Source organism: Ylistrum balloti, unplaced genomic scaffold (assembly GCF_031769215.1).
Source record: "Ylistrum balloti isolate Yb309-2 unplaced genomic scaffold, AGI_CSIRO_Ybal_v1 Utg370878, whole genome shotgun sequence".
Taxonomy (NCBI): Eukaryota; Metazoa; Mollusca; class Bivalvia; order Pectinida; family Pectinidae; genus Ylistrum; species Ylistrum balloti.
The window spans coordinates 313,488-337,768 of record NW_026782501.1 but is presented as its reverse complement, the minus strand read 5'-3'; the positions used below and the strand labels follow the sequence as shown (position 1 = coordinate 337,768).

The window sequence follows — 24,281 nt, the reverse complement described above, 5'->3', positions numbered from 1 at the left end:
TGCAATAAGCTAACCCTTTACTATGGATCCGAGTTCATATGTTGGTGGCTTACCTGTAATCTAACAGGTGGCTTACCTATAATCTATCAGACTGTTAACCTGTAACCTAAAAGACTGCTTACCTGTAACCTAACAGGAGGCTCTCCTGTAATCTAACAGGAGGCTCACCTGTAACCTAACAGACAGCTTACCTGTAATCTAACAGACTGCTTACCTGTAACTTAACTGGAGGCTCTCCTGTAATCTAACAGGAGGCTCACCTGTAACCTAACAAACAGCTTACCTGTAATCTAACAGACTGCTTACCTGTAACCTAACAGGAGGCTCTCCTGTAATCTAACAGGAGGCTCACCTGTAACCTAACAAACAGCTTACCTGTAATCTAACAGACTGCTTACCTGTAACCTAACAGGAGGCTCTCCTGTAATCTAACAGGTGGCTTACCTGTAATCTAACAGACTGCTTACCTGTAACCTAACAGGAGGCTCTCCTGTAATCTAACAGGTGGCTTACCTGTAATCTAACAGACTGCTTACCTGTAACCTAACAGGAGGATCTCCTGTAATCTAACAGGCGGCTTACCTGTAATCTAACAGACGGCTTACCTGTAATCTAACAGGTGGCTTACATGTAATCTATCAGGTGGCATACCTGTGCTCTAACAGGCGGCTCACCTGTAATCTAACAGTTGGCATACCTGTAATCTAAGAGGCAGCTCACCTGTAATCTAACAGGTGGCTTACCTGTAATCTAACAGACTGCTTAACTGTAACCTAACAGGAGGCTCTCCTGTAATCTAACAGGTGGCTAACCTGTAATCTAACAGGCGGCTCACCTGTAACCTAACAGGAGGCTCTCCTGTAATCTAACAGGCGGCTTACCTGTAATCTAACAGGTGGCTTACCTGCAATCTAACAGGTGGCTTACCTGTAACCTATCAGGTGGCATACCTGTAACCCAACAGGAGGCTTACCTGTAATCCAACAGGAGGCTTACCTGTAATCTAACAGACAGCTCACCTGTAATCTAACAGGTGGCTTGACTGTAATCTAACAGGTGGCATACCTGTTACCTAACAGACGGCTCACCTGTTATCTAACAGGCGGCTCACCTGTAACCTAACAGGCTGCTTACCTATAACCTAACAGACGGCTTACCTCTAATCTAACAGATGGCTTACCTGTAATCTAACAGATGGCTTACCTGTAACCTTACGGGCATGTCCAAGTCATCTGCATTTTCTTCGGATCCCTCCTCTTCTTTCTACAACAGACATTATAATCACCAATACAGAGATAATTCTCCTCTACAACACAGACATTATAATCACCACTACAGAGATAATTCTCCTCTACAACACAGACATTATAATCACCACTACAGAGATAATTCTCCTCTACAACACAGACATTATAATCACCACTACAGAGATAATTCTCCTCTACAACACAGACATTATAATCACCACTACAGAGATAATTCTCCTCTACAACACAGACATTATAATCACCACTACAGAGATAATTCTCCTCTACAACACAGACATTATAATCACCACTACAGAGATAATTCTCCTCTACAACACAGACATTATAATCACCACTACACAGATAATTCTCCTCTACAACACAGACATTATAATCACCACTACACAGATAATTCAGAGATAATTCTCCTCTACAACACAGACATTATAATCACCACTACAGAGATAATTCTCTGATAGGAGTTTAGTTTATTGTTGGTTTAAGTCCTATTAACAGCCCAGTAATTTCAGGATGTGCCAGGATTCAGTTGTGGAGGAAAGCGGGAAAGAAACAACAACTTGCAGTTCGTACTGCGTCCCAGAGGTGGCAAGCTTGTGATAAAGAGGTTCAGAGGCCACAGTGGCTTTAACCGCTTGGTGTGACGGCTACTGGGAGATAATAATGAATTTGCAGGACCATTCCACAGTAGTATAATCTGATGTACACTCAGGTAGAAAGTCATGTGACAAAATAACATAGAAGAGAAAACCGATTGAAATGTTGAGCTTGTGTTTCATTGTTATAAAACATACCTCCATTAATTTTTTAGCTGCTTCCAATGCATCGTCTAGCGTTTGCTCCAGTATCGCACCAAACACACGAGCAAAAACCCTCTTCATTACATCAGTGCTGTCACAAAAAACAAAGAAATAAGCATGTTGACAAGATGGCTTCCACTGCTCATCAGCAGTCACTGCAAAAGTATATCATATGTAACAGTATTATAAATATTAACACATTTCCCCATTATAATGTTATTGAAGTGCAATCTCAAAAAAGAGATTTTCTAGAACCAATTGTAATTAAAATTTGTCTATATTTTCACTTGGGTTTACCTTTCTAGTTCAAGGTCACACTCTTTCAATACCCAAACATTCTGACCACCATCCCCATATCTAAACTGTTCCCCGGGAGACCAGGCCCTTTGTATACCTGAACATGTTCCCCAGTGAGACCAAGCCCTTTGTATACCAAAACATGTTCCCCAGTGAGACCAAGCCCTTTGTATACCAAAACATGTTCCCCAGTAAGACCAAGCCCTCTGTATACCAAAACATGTTCCCCAGTGAGACCAGGCCCTTTGTTTACCAAAACATGTTCCCCAGTAAGACCAAGCCCTCTGTATACCAAAACATGTTCCCCAGTAAGACCAAGCCCTCTGTATACCAAAACATGTTCCCCAGTGAGACCAGGCCCTTTGTTTACCAAAACATGTTCCCCAGTGAGACAAGGCCCTTTGTATACCAAAACATGTTCCCCAGTGAGACCAGGCCCTTTGTATACCAAAACATGTTCCCCAGTGAGACCAGGCCCTTTGTATACCAAAACACGTTCCCCAGTGAGACCAGGCCCTTTGTTACCAAAACATGTTCCCCAGTGAGACCAGGCCCTTTGTATACCAAAACACGTTCCCCAGTGAGACCAGGTCCTTTGTTACCAAAACATGTTCCCCAGTGAGACCAGGCCCTTTGTTACCAAAACATGTTCCCCAGTGAGACCAGGCCCTTTGTATACCAAAACATGTTCCCCAGTAAGACCAGGCCCTTTGTATACCAAAACATGTTCCCCAGTAAGACCAGGCCCTTTGTATACCAAAACATGTTCCCCAGAGAGACAAGGGCCAGAGCCTTTGTTACCAAAACATGTTCCCCAGTGAGACCAAGTCCTTTGTATACCAAAACATGTTCCCCAATGAGACCAGGCCCTTTGTATACCAAAACATGTTCCCCAGTGAGACAAGGCCCTTTGTATACCAAAAAATGTTCCCCAGTGAGACCAGGCCCTTTGTATACCAAAAATATGTTCCCCAGTGAGACCAAGTCCTTTGTATACCAAAACATGTTCCCCAGTGAGACCAGGCCCTTTGTATATCAAAACATGTTCCCCAGTGAGACCAGGGCCTTTGTTACCAAAACATGTTCCCCAGTGAGACCAGAGCCTTTGTTACCAAAACATGTTCCCGAGAGAGACCAGAGCCTTTGTTACCAAAACATGTTCCCCAGTGAGACCAGAGCCTTTGTTACCAAAACATGTTCCCCAGTGAGACCAGAGCCTTTGTTACCAAAACATGTTCCCCAGTGAGACCAGAGCCTTTGTTACCAAAACATGTTCCCCAGTGAGACCAGAGCCTTTGTTACCAAAACATGTTCCCCAGTGAGACCAGGCCCTTTGTATACCAAAACATGTTCCCCAGTGAGACCAGAGCCTTTGTTACCAAAACATGTTCCCCAGTGAGACCAGGCCCTTTGTATACCAAAACATGTTCCCCAGTGAGACCAGAGCCTTTGTTACCAAAACATGTTCCCCAGTGAGACCAGAGCTTTGTTACCAAAACATGTTCCCCAGTGAGACTAGATCCTTTGTTACCAAAACATGTTCCCCAGTGAGACCAGAGCCTTTGTTACCAAAACATGTTCCCCAGTGAGACCAGAGCCTTTGTTACCAAAACATGTTCCCCAGTGAGACCAGAGCCTTTGTTACCAAAACATGTTCCCCAGTGAGACCAGAGCCTTTGTTACCAAAACATGTTCCCCAGTGAGACCAGAGCCTTTGTTACCAAAACATGTTCCCCAGTGAGACCAGAGCCTTTGTTACCAAAACATGTTCCCCAGTGAGACCAGAGCCTTTGTTACCAAAACATGTTCCCCAGTGAGACCAGAGCCTTTGTTACCAAAACATGTTCCCCAGTGAGACTAGATCCTTTGTATACCAAAACATGTTCCCCAGTGAGACTAGATCCTTTGTCTATCTAAACATAATGGAAATGAGAATGATTTACAACTTACTTGACAGCACCTGGTAGATACTGGAAGATAGGCTCTAGGAAAGTCAGAACTTGTTCAGCTGTCAACTGTAATATGATTTAATGTTAGTAATGCTAATTGTACATTTCTGCTTTAAATACATGTATCAGTTAAATAAAATTATTTCCAGTTTTCATTTATAAATAATTGATCCTCTCTATTTCAAACTCGTATAACTTGAAGAACCTCTTAATTTAAAGTAAATGAGGCATGAACTTTTCACTTCCTGGGTATAGAACACAAGAAGTGTATAAGGCCTGTATCACTCACCTAGTTGAAGTTTGTCAAATAATTATTTATTTCATCGTAGGGAAAAGTCTTTAAAATGCTTGTATCTATTTCCCCCTAATAGACTCGCCCCTCCTCCAAATGGAGATACACTGTTAGAAACAAAATTCCCTTCACCAAGGATGTGTTCAATTCTAACATATAGAAGATTTTAAAGATTTTTTTTCTATTTCCACTAACTGGTCTCATCCCACCCACCCAGCATGGCCAAGTAGGCTAGAACCCATTGTTCATAACAAATTGATCCTGTTCACCAAAGCATGCTTCAGGCTAAACTGGGATAACATCCTGGTAATTCTACGAAAGAAGGATTTTACAGAATTTGCTCTATTTTCCCTAGAGGGAAGAAAACAAAAGCTTATTCAAAACTGACTCCATTTCATCAAAGGATGCTTCAGATCAAATATGGGCAAAATGCAATCACTGCTACCTGAGGGGCAGGATTTTAAGGAATTAGCTCTACTTCCTCATTGGACCAAACTCCTCTGGCCCCAAGGGGCCAATATCCACCATTTATACAAACTGATTTCCCTTGACCCAAGCATAAATTTGGACAGTATATCCTGCAATTTTTAAAGAACAAGAAAAATTTTAAAGAAATGGATTGATTTTCCCTTCTGGGCCCCGTCCTTCAGACCCACCATTTATACAAAATTGGTTCCCTTTCCCCAGCTATGCTTCTGACCAAATTTCAAATCTGCCCAGTCGTTAATGACTAGATGTGACGGATGAAGGATGCCACAGTAATTCTATAGCTCACTTGGCCCTCCAGGTGAAGGTAATGTACCTGTTCAGCACCAATTTTCTCTAATTCTGACAGGTAAATGTCTGCTAGGTGAATGCGCAGGCCTTGAGGTATGGCTTCATTGTCAGGACTCATCACGTTACAACTCAAAATATTGGTGAACTCCGTCAGAATATTTGTCTGCCAATTCATGTTTTTAAGGAACAGGAGTGTTTGATGTAACATTCTTCTGACAAGCTGCATGGTAAAAAAAAACAGACAAAAAATTAAAGAAACATCAATACCACCAGTACAAGGAAGGCATTTATTGGTGTATAACTGTCATACCATTAGGGACAGACTACATCAGATCTGTACAATACCACCAGTACAAGGAAGGCAGTTATTGGTGTATAACTGACATAACATTAGGGACAGACATTACCACCAGTACAAGGAAGGCAGTTATTGGTGTATAACTGTCATAACATTTGGGACAGAATACATCAGATCCGCACAATACCACCAGTACAAGGAAGGCAGTTATTGGTGTATAACTGTGATAACTTTTTTGACAGTATTGATTATATGATTACAATACCACCAGTACAAGGAAGGCATTTATTGGTGTATAACTGTCATACCATTAGGGACAGAATACATCAGATCCGTACAATACCACCAGTACAAGGAAGGCATTTATTGGTGTATAACTGTCATACCATTAGGGACAGAATACATTAGATCTGTACAATACCACCAGTACAAGGAAGGCATTTATTGGTGTATAACTGTCATACCATTAGGGACAGAATACATCAGATCTGTACAGTACCACCAGTACAAGGAAGGCAGTTATTGGTGTATAACTGTCATAACATTAGGGACAGAATACATCAGATCTGTACAATACCACCAGTACAAGGAAGGCAGTTATTGGTGTATAACTGTCATAACATTAGGGACAGAATACATTAGATCTGTACAATACCACCAGTACAAGGAAGGCAGTTATTGGTGTATAACTGTCATACCATTAGGGACAGAATACATCAGATCCGTACAATACCACCAGTACAAGGAAGGCAGTTATTGGTGTATAACTGACATAACATTAGGGACAGAATACATCAGATCCGTACAATACCACCAGTACAAGGAAGGCAGTTATTGGTGTATAACTGTCATAACATTAGGGACAGAATACATCAGATCCGTACAATACCACCAGTACAAGGAAGGCAGTTATTGGTGTATAACTGTCATACCATTAGGGACAGAATACATTAGATCTGTACAATCCACCAGTACACGGAAGGCATTTATTGGTGTATAACTGTCATACCATTAGGGACAGAATACATCAGATCTGTACAGTACCACCAGTACAAGGAAGGCAGTTATTGGTGTATAACTGTCATAACATTAGGGACAGAATACATTAGATCTGTACAATACCACCAGATTATTGGTGTATAACTGTACAATACCACCAGTACAAGGAAGGCAGTTATTGGTGTATAACTGTCATACCATTAGGGACAGAATACATCAGATCTGTACAATACCACCAGTACAAGGAAGGCAGTTATTGGTGTATAACTGTCATAACATTAGGGACAGAATACATTAGATCCGTACAATACCACCAGTACAAGGAAGGCAGTTATTGGTGTATAACTGTCATAACATTAGGGACAGAATACATCAGATCTGTACAATACCACCAGTACAAGGAAGGCAGTTATTGGTGTATAACTGTCATACCATTAGGGACAGAATACATCAGATCTGTACAATACCACCAGTACAAGGAAGGCAGTTATTGGTGGTGTATAACTGTCTGTCATAACATTTGGGACAGAATACATCAGATCTGTACAATACCACCAGTACAAGGAAGGCAGTTATTGGTGTATAACTGTCATACCATTACATCAGATCTGGACAGAATACATAACATTTGATCTGATACAATACCACCAGTACAAGGAAGGCAGTTATTGGTGTATAACTGTTTCTTACAATACTAATGAAATTGTATTATATTTAATCACTGCTAAATATGTTCAATCAAACTTACTGTCATAAACTTGTCCACGCGCCATTTATCCAACACATCCCATTCACGTGCCTCTGTTAGGAAGAAAACCTTGACAAACAGTAGAGAACTTTCAACTGAGCCAAATACGTGTATCATCTGTGTGATCCGTTCAGTAAGCTCTTCCTTTACAAATGAAAGGAAACAGGTGACATTATCAAACATAACAATAAAATCATTACAGCCCTACAATTTGGTACAAGTCTAGTGATTTGGCACTAAATCTGTAATTGATTACTCATATGGTTATGAATTAAAAATCAGAATACAGATGCTTTCAAAGGTTGCTAACAGATTGAGTAAAATGGCTGATTCAACGGTTGCTAACAGATCGCATAAAACAGCTGATTCAATGGTTGCTAACAGACTGAGTGAAACAGCTGATTCAATGGTTGCTAACAGACTGAGTGAAATGGCTGATTCAAAGGTTGCTAACAGATGGAGTAAAAGGGCTGATTCAAAGGTTGCTAACAGATTGAGTGAAACGGCTGATTCAAAGGTTGCTGACAGATCAAGTGAAATGGCTGATTCAACGGTTGAACATTTAGGACCAGGAAAATGAAACCAAGTGTTGGCTGATAAAAATAAGCTATAGAGGAAACAGTGGATGTAAACCCTACTTCCCTGTAGTAAACCCTGCTTCCCTGTAGTAAACCCTACTTCTCTGTAGTAGACCCTACTTACCTGTAGTAAACCCTACTTCCCTGTAGTAAACCCTACTTACCTGTAGTAAACCCTACTTCCCTGTAGTAAACCCTACTTCTCTGTAGTAGACCCTACTTACCTGCAGTAAACCCTACTTCCCTGTAGTAAACCCTACTTCTCTGTAGTAAACCGTACTTCCCTGTAGTAAACCCTGCTTCCCTGTAGTAAACCCTACTTCCCTGTAGTAAACCCTACTTACCTGTAGTAAACCCTGCTTCCCTGTAGTAAACCCTACTTCCCTGTAGTAAACCCTACTTCCCTGTAGTAAACCCTACTTCCCTGTAGTAAACCCTACTTCTCTGTAGTAAACTCTACTTCCCTGTAGTAAACCCTGCTTCCCTGTAGTAAACCCTACTTCCCTGTAGTAAACCCTACTTCCCTGTAGTAAACCCTACTTCCCTGTAGTAAACCCTACTTACCTGTAGTAAACCCTGCTTCCCTGTAGTAAACCCTGCTTCCCTGTAGTAAACCCTGCTTCCCTGTAGTAAACCCAACTTCTCTGTAGTAAACCCTACTTACCTGTAGTAAACCCTACTTCTCTGTAGTAAACCCTACTTCTCTGTAGTAAACCCTACTTACCTGTAGTAAACCCTACTTCTCTGTAGTAAACCCTACTTCTCTGTAGTAAACCCTACTTCCCTGTAGTAAACCCTACTTCCCTGTAGTAAACCCTGCTTCCCTGTAGTAGACCCTGCTTCTCTGTAGTAAACCCTACTTCTCTGTAGTAAACCCTACTTACCTGTAGTAAACCCTACTTCCCTGTAGTAAACCCTACTTCCCTGTAGTAAACCCTACTTCTCTGTAGTTAACCCTACTTACCTGTAGTTAACCCTACTTACCTGTAGTAAACCCTACTTCTCTGTAGTAAACCCTACTTCTCTGTAGTAAACCCTACTTCCCTGTAGTAAACCCTACTTCCCTGTAGTAAACCCTACTTCTCTGTAGTAAACCCTACTTCCCTGTAGTAAACCCTACTTACCTGTAGTAAACCCTGCTTCCCTGTAGTAAACCCTACTTCCCTGTAGTAAACCCTGCTTCCCTGTAGTAAACCCTACTTCCCTGTAGTAAACCCTACTAAACCCTACTTACCTGTAGTAAACCCTGCTTCCCTGTAGTAAACCCTGCTTCCCTGTAGTAAACCCAACTTCTCTGTAGTAAACCCTACTTACCTGTAGTAAACCCAACTTCTCTGTAGTAAACCCTGCTTCCCTGTAGTAAACCCAACTTCTCTGTAGTAAACCCTACTTACCTGTAGTAAACCCTTCGTACCTGTAGTAAACCCTACTTTCCTGCAGTAAACCCTACTTACCTGCAGTAAACTCTACTTCCCTGTAGTAAACCCTACTTCCCTGTAGTAAACCCAACTTCTCTGTAGTAAACCCTACTTACCTGTAGTAAACCCTACTTCCCTGTAGTAAACCCTACGTACCTGTAGTAAACCCTACTTCTCTGTAGTAAACCCTACTTCTCTGTAGTAAACCCTACTTACCTGTAGTAAACCCTACTTCTCTGTAGTAAACCTTACTTAACCCTACTTACCTGTAGTTAACCCTACTTCTCTGTAGTAAACCCTACTTCCCTGTAGTAAACCCTACTTCGCTGTAGTAAAGCCTACTTACCTGTAGTAAACCCTACTTCCCTGTAGTAAACCCTACTTCCCTGTAGTAAACCCTACTTCCCTGTAGTAAACCCTACTTCCCTGTAGTAAACCCTACTTCCCTGTAGTAAACCCTACTTACCTGTAGTAAACCCTACTTCTCTGTAGTAAACCTTACTTAACCCTACTTACCTGTAGTTAACCCTACTTCTCTGTAGTAAACCCTACTTCCCTGTAGTAAACCCTAAACCCTACTTCCCTGTAGTAAACCCTACTTCCCTGTAGTAAACCCTACTTACCTGTAGTAAACCCTACTTCCTGTAGTAAACCCTAAACCCTACTTCCCTGTAGTAAACCCTAAACCCTACTTCTCTGTAGTAAACCCTACTTCCCTGTAGTAAACCCTACTTCCCTGTAGTAAACCCTACTTCCCTGTAGTAAACCCTACTTACCTGTAGTAAACCCTACTTCCCTGTAGTAAAGGTTTATAATGAAAACCCTACTTCCCTGTAGTAAAGGTTTATAATGAAAACCCTACTTCCCTGTAGTAAAGGTTTATAATGAAAACCCTACTTCCCTGTAGTAAAGGTTTATAATGTAAACCCTACTTACCTGTAGTAAAGGTTTATAATGTAAACCCTACTTACCTGTAGTAAAGGTTTATAATGTAAACCCTACTTACCTGTAGTAAAGGTTTATAATGTAAACCCTACTTACCTGTAGTAAAGGTTTATCCTGCATCCATAAACAATAGTGAAGACCTTTCCATATCTTAATAAAGTCACTTTCACTGAAGGCATCTGAATAAGAATAAACACTGTAAGGAACACAAAGAGAAACACACAGAGTGAGGAACAAATAGAGAGGAACACAAAGTGAACACAAAGTGAGGAACACACAATGAGGAACACACAGAGAGGAACACACAGTGAGGAACACACAGAGAGGAAACACAATGAGGAACACACAGTGAGGAACACACAGACAGGAACACACATAGAGGAACAAAGAGAGGTACACAAAGATAGGAACACACAGGGAGGAACACACATTGAGGAACACAGAGAGGAACACACATAGAGGAACACAGAGAGGTACACAAAGATAGGAACACACAGGGAGGAACACATAATGAGGAACACAGTGAGGAACACACAGTGAGGAACACACAGTGAGGAACACACAGAGTGAGGAACACAGAGATGAACACAGAGTGAGGAACACACAATGAGGAACACATAGTGAGGAACACAGAGAGGTACACAAAGATAGGAACACACAGAGTGAGGAACACACAATGAGGAACATATAGTGAGGAACACAGAGAGGAACACAGAGTGAGGATCACACAGAGAGGAACACAGAGTGAGGAACACATAGAGAGGAACACAGAGAGGTACACAAAGATAGGAACACAAAGAGAGGTACACACATCGAGGAACAGAGAGTGAGGAACACAGAGAGAGGAACACAGAGAGGCACACAGAGTGAGGAACAATGATATTTAGACACAATAATTGTAGCACAGATAAGATCAAACTGATGGCTTACATGTATTAGTTTAAATGCAATATAAATAGCACACAAAAGTCAGGTCAAATTGACTATATAATGTACAAGTGTGTAAGATTTGTCTCCCTTGAGAAAATCTTGCTTGTATGGTGTGTGTATACAGCACACCACAGACAGGTAGAGATTAATCAAACATTTTTATATAACTGATGATGTGAATGAACAAATAGAATCAATGAGCCGTTGTGTATATTATATTTATCTCAGACTAAAAGGGTTTACAATGACAAGATAGGCTTGTGATACAGGTTTAAACTGAAGCGACCTCACAGTTCTTCTGCATCACTCTGTACATTCCTTGTACAGTTTTACATGTACTAGTCAACATTACTGGTGCCTATTGCAGTTGTGTATGCTCTCTGAAAAAACACCACACACAAATGGGTGGGGGTAAATTTGTGTCAATAGCTTAATTAAATCTTTGAACAAGTGGAAGGAAGTTTCCTTAAGATACTGCAGTTATTTCATTCTACTGTCTTTAGAATTATTACAGCGACGAGATCAAGCGAGGGTAAATCGAGACTGGGACTAATAGACTTAAGATTATTCATAAGGATGCACAGCAAGACCCTGATGATGTATTAGATTTAGTTAAGGGTAAAGTTATTGAAAAAGATAAGTTGTTTCTGATTAGCACTGTAATGAAGAGGTAAGAGACAAAAATGTAACAAATGATAGGACTTCAGATATTTAACAGACAGGTAAGCACAAAGGTCTTTAACATTAACAGCTTTAAAGGATAATAAAGAAATTCATGTTCCTTCTGCCAGGACGTTTTTAGGTTCCCAAGGAAGTAAGTATTAGTTCAGTTACATACAAAGGAGACAGTGACCATCTATAGGTTATTGCTGCAAAATTCTGTATTGGAATGGATGATACAATGGATAAGAGAACAACTGGTTCAACGTAGGCAATAGTCACGAAAACGACAATGACAAGCAGATATTATTCCAGCATCAGACAGTAAGTTAACAAAGTTAGGTTAATCAGTAGTAGTGTATTCCAACACAATATTAGCTTCATCAGTAATTGTAGCTCCTACACCTTTTTGTAATATTTCTGAGATCATCACCTAAAAAATGAAAAAACCTAGGTCTAGACTTTCCTTATTATGTAAAAGTTTATTGAATATTATAGAAGAAAAAGAATATTCACTGAAAGAGGTAAATAATACTTTCAATGCCAAAATGAAACAAGGTGATATTTTGCTGAATCTCTCTGATGATAGACTCTCTTTGTCAGCCTGCCGAAACCAAGTGTATCTCTATAGATAATGGTAAGTGTACGAAAGATTTTAAAGAAAAAAACGATATTTTATTATGTAGAAAACTTTGTGGAAATACTATGTGTTGTATACAAGATATGTCATTTTCCTAATATAGGTGAAATGCAAGATACAGGCTTTGTGCAGGCTTTGGTAAGTGGGATTATGCACTAACAAATGAAGAATGAGCTGCAGCAGCTTCAGCACCAATCCATCAGTAGGTAGACGACAGGGAATATACTTGATTGTTTGGTAGGGAATACAAAGAAATAGGGTCATTTGTCAGCTTCAGCACAAATCCATCTGTAGGTAGACGTACAAAGAAAAATCCATCTGGGTCATTTGTCAGCTTCAGCACAAATCCATCTGTAGGTAGACGACAGGGAATATACTTGATTGTTTGGTAGTGAATACAAAGAAATAGGGTCATTTGTCAGCTTCAGCACAAATCCATCTGTAGGTAGACGACAGGGAATATACTTGATTGTTTGGTAGGGAATACAAAGCAGTAGGGTCATTTGTCAGCTTCAGCACAAATCCATCTGTAGGTAGACGACAGGGAATATACTTGATTGTTTGGTAGGGAATACAAAGCAGTAGGGTCATTAGTCAGCTTCAGCACAAATCCATCTGTAGGTAGACGACAGGGAATATACTTGATTGTTTGGTAGGGAATACAAAGAAATAGGGTCATTAGTCAGCTTCAGCACAAATCCATCTGTAGGTAGACGACAGGGAATATACTTGATTGTTTGGTAGGGAATACAAAGAAATAGGGTCATTTGTCAGCTTCAGCATAAATCCATCTGTAGGTAGACGACAGGGAATATACTTGATTGTTTGGTAGGGAATACAAAGAAATAGGGTCATTTGTCAGCTTCAGCACAAATCCATCTGTAGGTAGACGACAGGGAATATACTTGATTGTTTGGTAGGGAATACAAAGCAGTAGGGTCATTAGTCAGCTTCAGCAAAAATCCATCTGTAGGTAGACGACAGGGAATATATGTGATTGTTTGGTAGGGAATACAAAGAAATAGGGTCATTAGTCAGCTTCAGCACAAATCCATCTGTAGGTAGACGACAGGGAATATACTTGATTGTTTGGTAGTGAATACAAAGAAATAGGGTCATTTGTCAGCTTCACAAATCCATCTGTAGGTAGACGACAGGGAATATACTTGATTGTTTGGTAGGGAATACAAAGCAGAAGGGTCATTTGTCAGCTTCTTTAACAAGAGATCCCAGAGGGATCTTGGCGCCCACCATTTGAAGATCTGTTTTCAGTTCTTGAAGATTTGTTTATTTATTTTTTGTTTGTTGCAGGTGTTGTAAATGTTCATGAACTGGTCTTCATTGAATGTACTCAATGATGGCACAAGATATTTTTATAAAGCACCTATTAGCAAATATCATTTGAAGAAGATCCCAAAGTATTATTAGATAGCAGTCAGTTACAGATGGATAATGGACATGGTCTTGAATCAATATGATAGAATATCGAAGAAAATATGCTTGTGCTGTATTACTGTCGACATCCAAGATGGCTGCCTGTGGGCCAACTTGATTTCAAATTAGTCAAAAAAAAGTAAAATGCACAACTAGGGACCAAGGGAAACCAATACCTATGAAACATCAGAAGTATCCATCCAGTACTTCCTCAGAAATAGCGGTAACAAACTTTTACTTCCAAAATCCAAGATGGCCGCCTGTCAGCCATCTTGAATTTGAATCAGTCCCAAAAAGGTACAATGCACAACTAGGGACCAAGGGGAACCTGTATATGAAATTTCAGAAAGATCCACCTAGTACTTTCCCAGAAATAGCGGTAACAAACTTTTACTTCCAAAATCCAAGATGGCCGCCTGTCAGCCATCTTGAATTTGAATCAGTCCAAAAAAGGTACAATGCACAACTAAGGACCAAGTGGAACCTGCATATGAAATTTCAGAAAGATCCATCCAGTACTTTCCCAGAAATAGCGGTAACAAGAATTGTTTACGAACGGACGGACGGACCACGGACGCAGGGCGATTTGAATACCCCACCATCTGATGATGGTGGGCTAAAAATGCAGGTATTGCATAAAATATGAAAGTATTAAAATCTATTTTTCCAAACAGCAGTAAACAAATTGGGTTGATTGTGTGGTTTTCGCTATCGCTTACTTGGTAGAATTTTGTTTAAATGGTTTTAATGGGAGACAAGAATTATATTTTGACATGGATTGTATGAGGCAACATCTTGCTGAATGTTTTTCAAAAGGTATTTTTACAAAAAGGCATGTTACATCTGGAAATAGACTGTTGATCAATGAAAGTTTCAGGTAGGGTAAAAACAGATTGAAACTGTGTGTTAAGCACTTGTGCTTTGCCAACAGGATTATGTATGAGTTTAACCCTCTTGTTTCAATGGAGAGATGCCACAGTGATCCAATCATTTGGCTTTTTGACCAGAAGCGTTTCATACCAGAGTATTGGTTATCAGAATGTGAGATATCAGGGTTTAATATATCATCAATATGTGTGTTTTATGTCTTTAAATTTTTATTTTAACAAGGAATCCACAGATTTTTTAGCTTTAACATCAAGCCTATCTCGTTTTCTTATGAACTTTTTTTATCTCAGGGGTAACTGATGGTAGATTAGTTTTGGACTTTATGGTTTTCTGTGGGATATGTTCCTGGACAGTTTTCATAAGTTCACTTTTAAGATATTCCCACATTGAATTTGCATCCCACTCATTATTTGTTAACACATAATTATAAATATCCCCCAAGTGTAATTTGATACAATTCCAATTAGCATTTTTGTGTAATGGGATTTTTCTTGGTTTTTTAATAAGTTTTATGGATGTGAGAGTAAATTTAACAAAGACGATGGTATGGTCAGATCTTCCAAGGATGATTTCAGTACGGGACACCTGATTAGGAGAATTTGTTATGACCATATCTAAGGTATTATCGTTTCGGGCCGGTTCTTCAATAACTTGTGTTAGACCAGTGTCGTCCAATAAATTTGAAAAGTCATAGTGGATTTTATGACAAGTTTTGGGTTTAAGAACATTTTTCTTCCAGTCCCAGCCTGGAAGATTTAAGTCTCCACCTATTATAAGGGTTGCATTTCTCAATTTACAGGCCTCGTTTACCAAATCAATGAATGATTTCATGCTATCTTCTTTAGAGATAAAATTAGCTGACGTAAAGAGTTTCACTCCCGACTATCTTAACCTTAGCCCATACCATTTCACATGAACTGGTGGGTGTAAGATCGTGTACCTCTTCACCAATAAGTTCTTCCTTTATTGCAATGAAAACACCTCCGCCATCTTTGCTGTTATCATACTTTTTACGATCGTTTCGAAAAATTTTGTAACACAAAGGAAATATTTCTGAGTTTTTGATATTTGGGTTGAGCCAAGTCTCTGTGCCAATGACTATGTCTGGCATGGAGCTATCTAGGATATTGTAGAGAAGATGTTGTTTATTTCGAATTGATTGGAAATTTATATTTAAAATTCTTAGTGATTTATTTTGTTGTTTTTTTTCAGTTCTCTTTTTAATACGAACAGGGATGGATGAATGGAGTGGTTTGTGATGGGGAACACCAACACTGGTGTTTGTACTACCCAAGTCGTCAATGCTAGATAGTGTATTAAAATGATTTGTACTTATGCCATGAACATCAAACAAAATATCATTATCTTACATAAAGAGTATCCCATTTCGAACATTTTTGACAACATTGTAACTTACGATGCTGGTTGTAAAAGGTGGTTTCATATTAGATGTGTTAGTGATGAGTCAAATGTAATCTTTCCAGGGATAGTTTTATTTGGAGGTGTGAAAAATGTTAATGATAGCAGTGCAATATCTTAGATAAGATTGTATGAATAAAGTAAGCAATTCCGTGGACAAACCCTATGTGAAATTATTCTTAATTACATACATTGTTTACAAAAATGTTATTTGAAATATATTATTCAAAATAATTCTTGGTATTAAAAAAAGACTCACCAAACGTATGTAATAAATAATAATTAAAAAATGGGCTTTCACATAGAACTATGTTCTCGTCCCGATTTCACTATTACCACAATGCAAGTGTCCTTATTCTATCTAGTCTATGTAAAAGAGACAATTTACTTAGTACGGCTCCCAACGTATATTCCGGAAAACAAACTTTCAACCGAAACCATTGCTCATTCTTTTTAGACTCTGTGCACATTACCATTTTGTGAACTTGATTTAGCTTCCAGCCACTTCTGTAATTTCTTCAACGCCTTGTCTCTGACTGGTTTACGGTTTGACGCTAATCGCTGAGCAAATTGTATCTCTGCTGAATCAAGATGTTCCTTCGGTGTGGCCATTTCTCCCATCTCCAACACGTGGATATGGAGCGCAATAGTAGTCTCCGTCATTAAGGCGCTCTAATGGGTGTGCCTAGAGTACGGACCGGAATACAGAACGGAATAGCAAGTTCACTACATAGAAAAATTTCAAACACACACACATCTTTCATTTATTTTTTTTATCTGAAATTGATCATATAGTACATTGACGTTTGGTCCACATCTCTCAAATACCGACATGGCCAGCAATTATTAATTCAGTGATTCAGCGGAGATGTAAAAGTATCTGGAGAAAAAACTACAGTCACCAAAAAAATACGATCACGTCCATGGCTGGTTACCTTCACGTGTAAGACAGAGACAGGTCATGTCACACTGGGACGTGTAACACAATCACGTCCATGGCTGGTTACCTTCACGTGTAAGACAGAGACAGGTAATGTCACACTGGGACGTGTAATACAATCACGTCCATGGCTGGTTACCTTCACGTGTAAGACAGAGACAGGTAATGTCACACTGGGACGTGTAATACAATCACGTCCATGGCTGGTTACCTTCACGTGTAAGACAGAGACAGGTAATGTCACACTGGGACGTGTAATACAATCACGTCCATGGCTGGTTACCTTCACGTGTAAGACAGAGACAGGTAATGTTACACTGGGACGTGTAATACAATCACGTCCATGGCTGGTTACCTTCACGTGTAAGACAGAGACAGGTCATGTCACACTGGGACGTGTAATACAATCACGTCCATGGCTGGTTACCTTCACGTGTAAGACAGAGACAGGTAATGTTACACTGGGACGTTATACAATAATGTCCATGACTGGTTGCCATTACGTGTAAGACAGAGACAGGTCATGTCACACTGGGACGTGTAATACAATCACGTCCATGGCCGGTTACCTTCACGTGTAAGTCAGGTCCATGATTGAGCAAATGTGACCATAGGGAGACTTTTTCACAACACATAGGTCGTTGTTATCAAAAACTTTCTGAACAAACAAAGAAACATTTAATTTAAAGATAGTTTATTTGATTAGGGTTATATATATATATATATTACATTACCAATACATAATTACAAAAGACACCAAATTATTACAATTTACAAGAACTAATCTCGACAGGATAAAGATCTGTTATTAAATCTAAATATTCATATCATGGTCGATATAAAATGTAGATATAGAAACATGTTGATAAATAACATAGGACATATCAAATAAGTATGGAGTATGTTTTTTCTCGCCGTGTATTAATAGAAACTTTACAAATAAATATATTTATAAAATAAGTTAAGACAAATTAAAACGTTCCTATAAAAGGTATACTAAGACCCTGCTTAGGTTTGATAACACATATTGACTTTTAAAATCATCAAAACACATATTAAATCAAAACATATTTGATCATAAAAATCATTATCCCTCTTTGGTGGATGGCATTTAGCATGATGTAATTTGCGCATAATTACTTTTTATGAAAATCTTAGGGCGATCCCAATTTCAGAGACAAAAAGGGGAATTGAGAAATAATTGTATCCCGAAGGAAAAGAAGGAAACATCTGCCTGACCTCGGCTTGCCACATGTGGAAATAGTGAAAGATTTACTGATCATTTGCAGACTGCATCGGGATTGGGTTGGACTTGCTGGACTTTCGAGTCACGTGACCTATAGAACCGGTCATTTCACGCTTCGGACAGTCCGACTGGGAGGTAGAGCAATTTTCCACTGGCCACTGGTGCTGTAGAAGATTGTAAATATCCGGCCGGTCAGTGTAGTCATATCTAAACATCCAAAGAATTAGGCTCTGACAATCTTCAGACACCGGTTTCTTGAATTTTTGCCACGGGAAGTTAAGGTTTCTCTGTTCCTCTAAAACTCCCCTGTTTCCTTTACTTTCGTCGAAAGGCATTTTGCCAGTAACAAGTATGTAGAGGATGACACCGATTGCCCAAATATCAGCCTTGCGCGTGTCGTACGGCTGGCCCTTAAGGATTTCTGGTGCAGCGTAGGACTTTGATCCACAGTAAGTCCGACTCAGCTCTGGGGAGGTCTCTTCTTTTACAAACCCGAAGTCACATATCTTTATATTGTTCTCCATATCTAACAAAAGGTTTTCAAGTTTGAGGTCTCGGTGGGTTATGTTCATTTCGTGAAGGTATCTTACGGCATCCGCTATTTGGCGGATCCAGTAGCCAGCACGATTTTCAGTGACCGCCCCGGTTCTCTGAATATATCTTAACACATCCCCGTTTTCAGCATATTCAAGTATCATGTATAGACGTCTGTTATCCTCAAAGATCTCAAGATTTTGCACTATGTGGGGGTGCTTCAACCGCGGCCAAATTGCTACTTCACGAGGAAGAAATCTTTGCTGGAAATCCTTTGGAGCTTTTCCTTTGTCGACAATTTTCACTGCGACTTTCTCTCGATCATGCTCGAAACATCGTGCAAACTTGACTTTCGAATAACTACCACTTCCCAGAGTCTGTCGCACCAAATAACCTTTCTTGGCAAGAACAGCGCGGTACGTTGGCCGGTAGGAGACCGTCTCAAGCTTTGAGGATGACGAAGATGAGCGGCGATGTTCAATCTGCTCAACTTCGCCCTTCATCAACTCCAACTCCGCCTGAAGACTTCTCTTTCGCGCGGGAATTGGATCATCGACGGGCATCTCCAGTTTCTGTCTCTTTATAGCTAGCATTCACGTTGGGTATTGTCGCAATTGGATATATAAAATGATGTTCTGATATTTACACAGTCGAAACCATCAGCCATTATTTTGGTAACGATGGTTGCATTGCCTATCCACAATTTCAGACTGAGGCATAAAGGGGTTCTGTTGGTGACGTCACTGTAATCATGACGTCATCATACACCTTTCCGCGGTACGATACTGATAAATCCGGTGGGAGATATTAAAACGATGTTCCTTTGCCGACGGTGATGACAACACCTTAGTCGCCGTCATCACCGTCGGGGGTAGCTAGATCACTACAAAGTTTGGTTAAAAATAAAAACGGAAATCTCAACACAAGTTTCAGATTTCACGGTCTAATAAATCTGAAATCTTGGGGATCGATGTGCAAGTGTTAATGATATCAAAGATGTAATTTAGTTTCCTAATTGAAGACTGGATATCTGAAGTCACTAAACAGATTATACGGATTTTATCTGTTTCATTATATCTTATCTTATCTTACAAAATTCTTCAGATTTTGAGAAACTACGAATGTGTTATGGCTTCACATCAGATTAAGTGTATGGTCATAATGGAGCATTTGCTCTCCCTAAAGAGATATTTTACGGTAAACATTCACATTTGCGTGAATTCTGAGATATGAAAAATTTACAAAATTAAAGAAATATCCAAGTATTTTGCGAGACAAATAAGTATGCGTAATTCTTTTGTGTACCTGAAAATCATGTTAAGAGGAGTTTGAAATTTTCTAAAATTTATGAATTAACAGATTGAATCTATAGAATTACCACAGAATCGAACATAGGTATACGAAGCCGATGTGAAATATTGTCCCCCGTTTTACATATTTACAAGTGTTGATAAAAAAAGAGATCTGATTTTTCATGTCATATCATTGTCGATGTCAAAAGAAAAAAAAATTACCTTAAGTTGGTAATAGTAACAGACTGATCGGTTTGTTCCACATAACAGGAGACGACCTTTGTTCCGTTCCAGCCATTCAGTCTTCACATGAACTCTTTCTGTATCGTAAGTCGACAAACAAATGTGCTCTCTTCCCTGTAGTCGACAAACTGATGATGTTATGTAAACGTGGACTATTGGTAAGTACGAGACTTATCATCCAATGATTAACTCATAAAAGGTTATCTTGGAATTCCAAAAACAACGGTTTTGGCTAGTGCATACGTCTGTAACAGGAACGGAAAACGGCGCGGCCAGACCTGGGATCGTCCGAACTCTAAACGAATGCTCTACCTCTTAAGCTAACTAGTTGCCGACGATCGACCTCGTCCAGTTCCGCTACAATACTCCCTTCTTCTTTTTAGTCTTCGCTTCCACAGATCATCACATCTAACAACCCAGGTTCGGGTATCCCCTTGTTAAGCATTCACCTACTGCTTGAAACAGGGTTTGTCATGGCACCAAATGTAATAGAAGGGGAAAAATGCACTGCCAGACCAGGGTTCGAACCGTTCCGAACTCTAGATGGATGTTCTACCTTCTGAGCTAACAGGTTCTCCCAAATTTGTTTCATAACGCTCAAATCATATATCCCCCAAAATACATGCCGTTAAATTATAGGCCTGTACGGTACATTTGCTGTCACATTATAGGCCTGTGAGGTATATTTGTCATCAAATTATAGGCCTGTGAGGTATATTTGTTGTCACATTATAGGCCTGTGAGGTATATTTGTCATCAAATTATAGGCCTGTGCGGTATATTTGCTGTCACATTATAGGCCTGTGAGGTATATTTGTCATCAAATTATAGGCCTGTGAGGTATATTTGTTGTCACATTATAGGCCTGTATTGTATATTTGCCACCAAATATCATCAAGTGATATCTTGTTTCATTATTCAAAGCAATTTAATAATTGCATCAAAATGAATAAAAAGTGCAACATTTCAAGTTGCAATACATGGTTCAAAGACAGTGACACAAGCTAAAAATTGCAAAGTCTTGATTTACAGCATAAAACCTGTCTAAAATCTCATAGAAAAGGGGTTAACAGTTGACACTGATAGCAAGATTTGCAAGAGATTTTATACAAAGCAGTGACAATGACTACTCCCTACATGACGAAGCTCTACCTTCAGGATATCAGCAGTGACAATGACTACTCCCGATATGACGAAGCTCTACCTTCAGGATATCAGCAGTGACAATGACTACTCCCGATATGACGAAGCTCTACCTTCAGGATATCAGCAGTGACAATGACTACTCCCTATATGACGAAGCTCCATCTTCAGGATATCAGCAGTGACAATGACTACTCCCAATGTCACGAAGCTCTACCTTCAGGATATCAGCAGTGACAATGACTACTCCCGATATGACGAAGCTCTACCTTCAGGATATCAGCAGTGACAATGACTACTCCCGATATGACGAAGCTCTACCTTCAGGATATCAGCAGTGACAATGACTACTCCCTATATGACGAAGCTCCATCTTCAGGATATCAGCAGTGACAATGACTACTCCCAATGTCACGAAGCTCTACCTTCAGGATATCAGCAGTGACAATGACTACTCCCAGGATATCAGATATGACGAAGCTCTACCTTCAGGATATCAGCAGTGACAATGACTACTCCCGATATGACGAAGCTCTCTTCAGGATATCAGCAGTGACAATGACTCTCCCTAGACTTTCATAGATATCAGCAGTGACAATGACTACTCTGACGAAGCTCTACCTTCAGGATATCAGCAGTGACAATGACTACTCCCTATATGACGAAGCTCTACCTTCAGGATATCAGCAGTGACAATGACTACTCCCTAATGTCACGAAGCTCTTCAGGAACAGCAGTGACAGGAATGCAGGGATCAGCAGTGACAATGACTACTCCCGATATGACGAAGCTCTACCTTCAGGATATCAGCAGTGACAATGACTACTCCCGATATGACGAAGCTGGTCACAGGAACAGTTAAGGGACCTGTCTGATTCAGACTGTCATGCAGGGACTGGCTGGTCACTGGAACAGTTAAGGGACCTGTCTGATTCAGACTGTAATGCAGGGACTGGCTGGTCACTGGAACAGTTAAGGGACCTGTCTGATTCAGACTCATGCAGGGACTGGCTGGTCACTGGAACAGTTAAGGGACCTGTCTGATTCAGACTGTAATGCAGGGACTGGCTGGTCACTGGAACAGTTAAGGGACCTGTCTGATTCAGATTGTAATGCAGGGGACTGGCTGGTCACTGGAACAGTTAAGGGACCTGTCTGATTCAGATTGTAATGCAGGGGACTGGCTGGTCACTGGAACAGTTAAGGGACCTGTCTGATTCAGACTGTAATGCAGGGGACTGGCTGGTCACTGGAACAGTTTAGGGACCTGTCTGATTCAGATTGTAATGCAGGGACTGGCTGGTCACTGGAACAGTTAAGGGACCTGTCTGATTCAGACTGTCATGCAGGGACTGGCTGGTCACTGGAACAGTTAAGGGACCTGTCTGATTCAGACTGTAATGCAGGGACTGGCTGGTTACTGGAACAGTTAAGGGACCTGTCTGATTCAGACTGTAATGCAGGGACTGGCTTGTCACTGGAACAGTTAAGGGACCTGTCTGATTCAGACTGTAATGCAGGGACTGGCTGGTCACTGGAAAAGTTCAGGATGATGTATGGCTTCTGATCAGAGTTACCAGATATACTCAAAATAAAAACCAATTTATCATGGAATGAAATGACTGTCTTAACAAATCTGTCCCAAACCTCACTCTCTACATTTTTTCACAAAGTTGTAGATATTTTTAACACAATAATTGTGCCTAAATCCCTTGGGGTTTCCCCAAGTCTCGTGTGAAGAGGTCCTAGTACACAACACAGCTTTCACAAAAACATTTTATGGGGGAAAAGCCAGCGTTATTTTTCATGGTACATCTATTCATATCATCAGTAAAACAAGCAACTATTTGACATTCATTTCCACTGTGTTGCCTGATGTTGTGGAGACTATTGGCCCTCACTGTAAACAGATTGATGATGTAACAAAGCCTATTATTGAGCATTTGGATGTTCTTCAGGGTTTATTGCACGACAGTGACAATATCATAGTAGACAGAGGTTTTAGGGACATTTTAGATGTCCTGGCAGGCTGATACAAACAAGTCGTCATTCTTGTCAGCTCACAAGTCACACCGGACACAAACAAACAATGACACCAAAGCCACATGGTTAGTTGAATTGTACCATTGTCATTTAAGAAGTTGTGTATTTGTCACCCAAGTTATTGACAATCTGGTTGTTATAGCATGCTTGAACTGCTTCAGAGAACCAGTATGTCAGTCCGACGTGGACCAGGAGCAGCGAGACATCAAGATGGCACCATACATGCTTATCTTTTTCGCTGTTGAATGACAACTTTACCGGTTCTCGATTTTCCTGAAATTTTCACCAAATGTTCTTGACATTAATAACATGCTTCATTCAGTTCTTTGAAAAATTGTCTTATTTCAATTGTGTAACCATGATTTCTTGGTGTGTGGGTAAAATTGCATTGGTTCTGGAAGAGATCCTTTATTGGGCTTTGAGCTGGAAACATCTTTCTACCAGATAGCAAGTTTTATTCTTGAAAAAATAACAATGAAAATAAAAAAACAATTTCTCAAAGA

General features: G+C 40.0%; 2 protein-coding genes across 2 annotated transcripts; both read right to left on the bottom strand.

The window, feature by feature from the left end:
* Positions 1-1,203: 1,203 nt before the first annotated feature.
* LOC132559228 (ribosomal RNA processing protein 1 homolog A-like) lies at positions 1,204-16,958 on the bottom strand (the record flags this gene model as incomplete). Its single annotated transcript, XM_060223847.1, has 7 exons — positions 16,811-16,958; positions 10,463-10,545; positions 7,426-7,569; positions 5,406-5,600; positions 4,313-4,377; positions 2,060-2,156; positions 1,204-1,263 (listed from the first exon to the last, which is right to left on the bottom strand). Coding segments are annotated over exons 1-7 (792 nt in total), but the record flags the coding sequence as incomplete, so codon positions are not given.
* A 1,591-nt stretch (positions 16,959-18,549) lies between these two features.
* On the bottom strand, positions 18,550-19,620 carry LOC132559233 (testis-specific serine/threonine-protein kinase 3-like). The gene has a single exon (XM_060223850.1). It carries the CDS (start codon positions 19,618-19,620, stop codon positions 18,550-18,552), a length of 1,071 nt encoding a protein of 356 aa, XP_060079833.1.
* Between the last annotated feature and the right edge of the window lie 4,661 nt (positions 19,621-24,281).

Excerpts from the sequence above, each read along its gene's own strand:
- LOC132559233 (XM_060223850.1), bottom strand. The coding sequence starts at position 19,620 with ATGCCCGTCGATGATCCAATTCCCGCGCGAAAGAGAAGTCTTCAGGCG.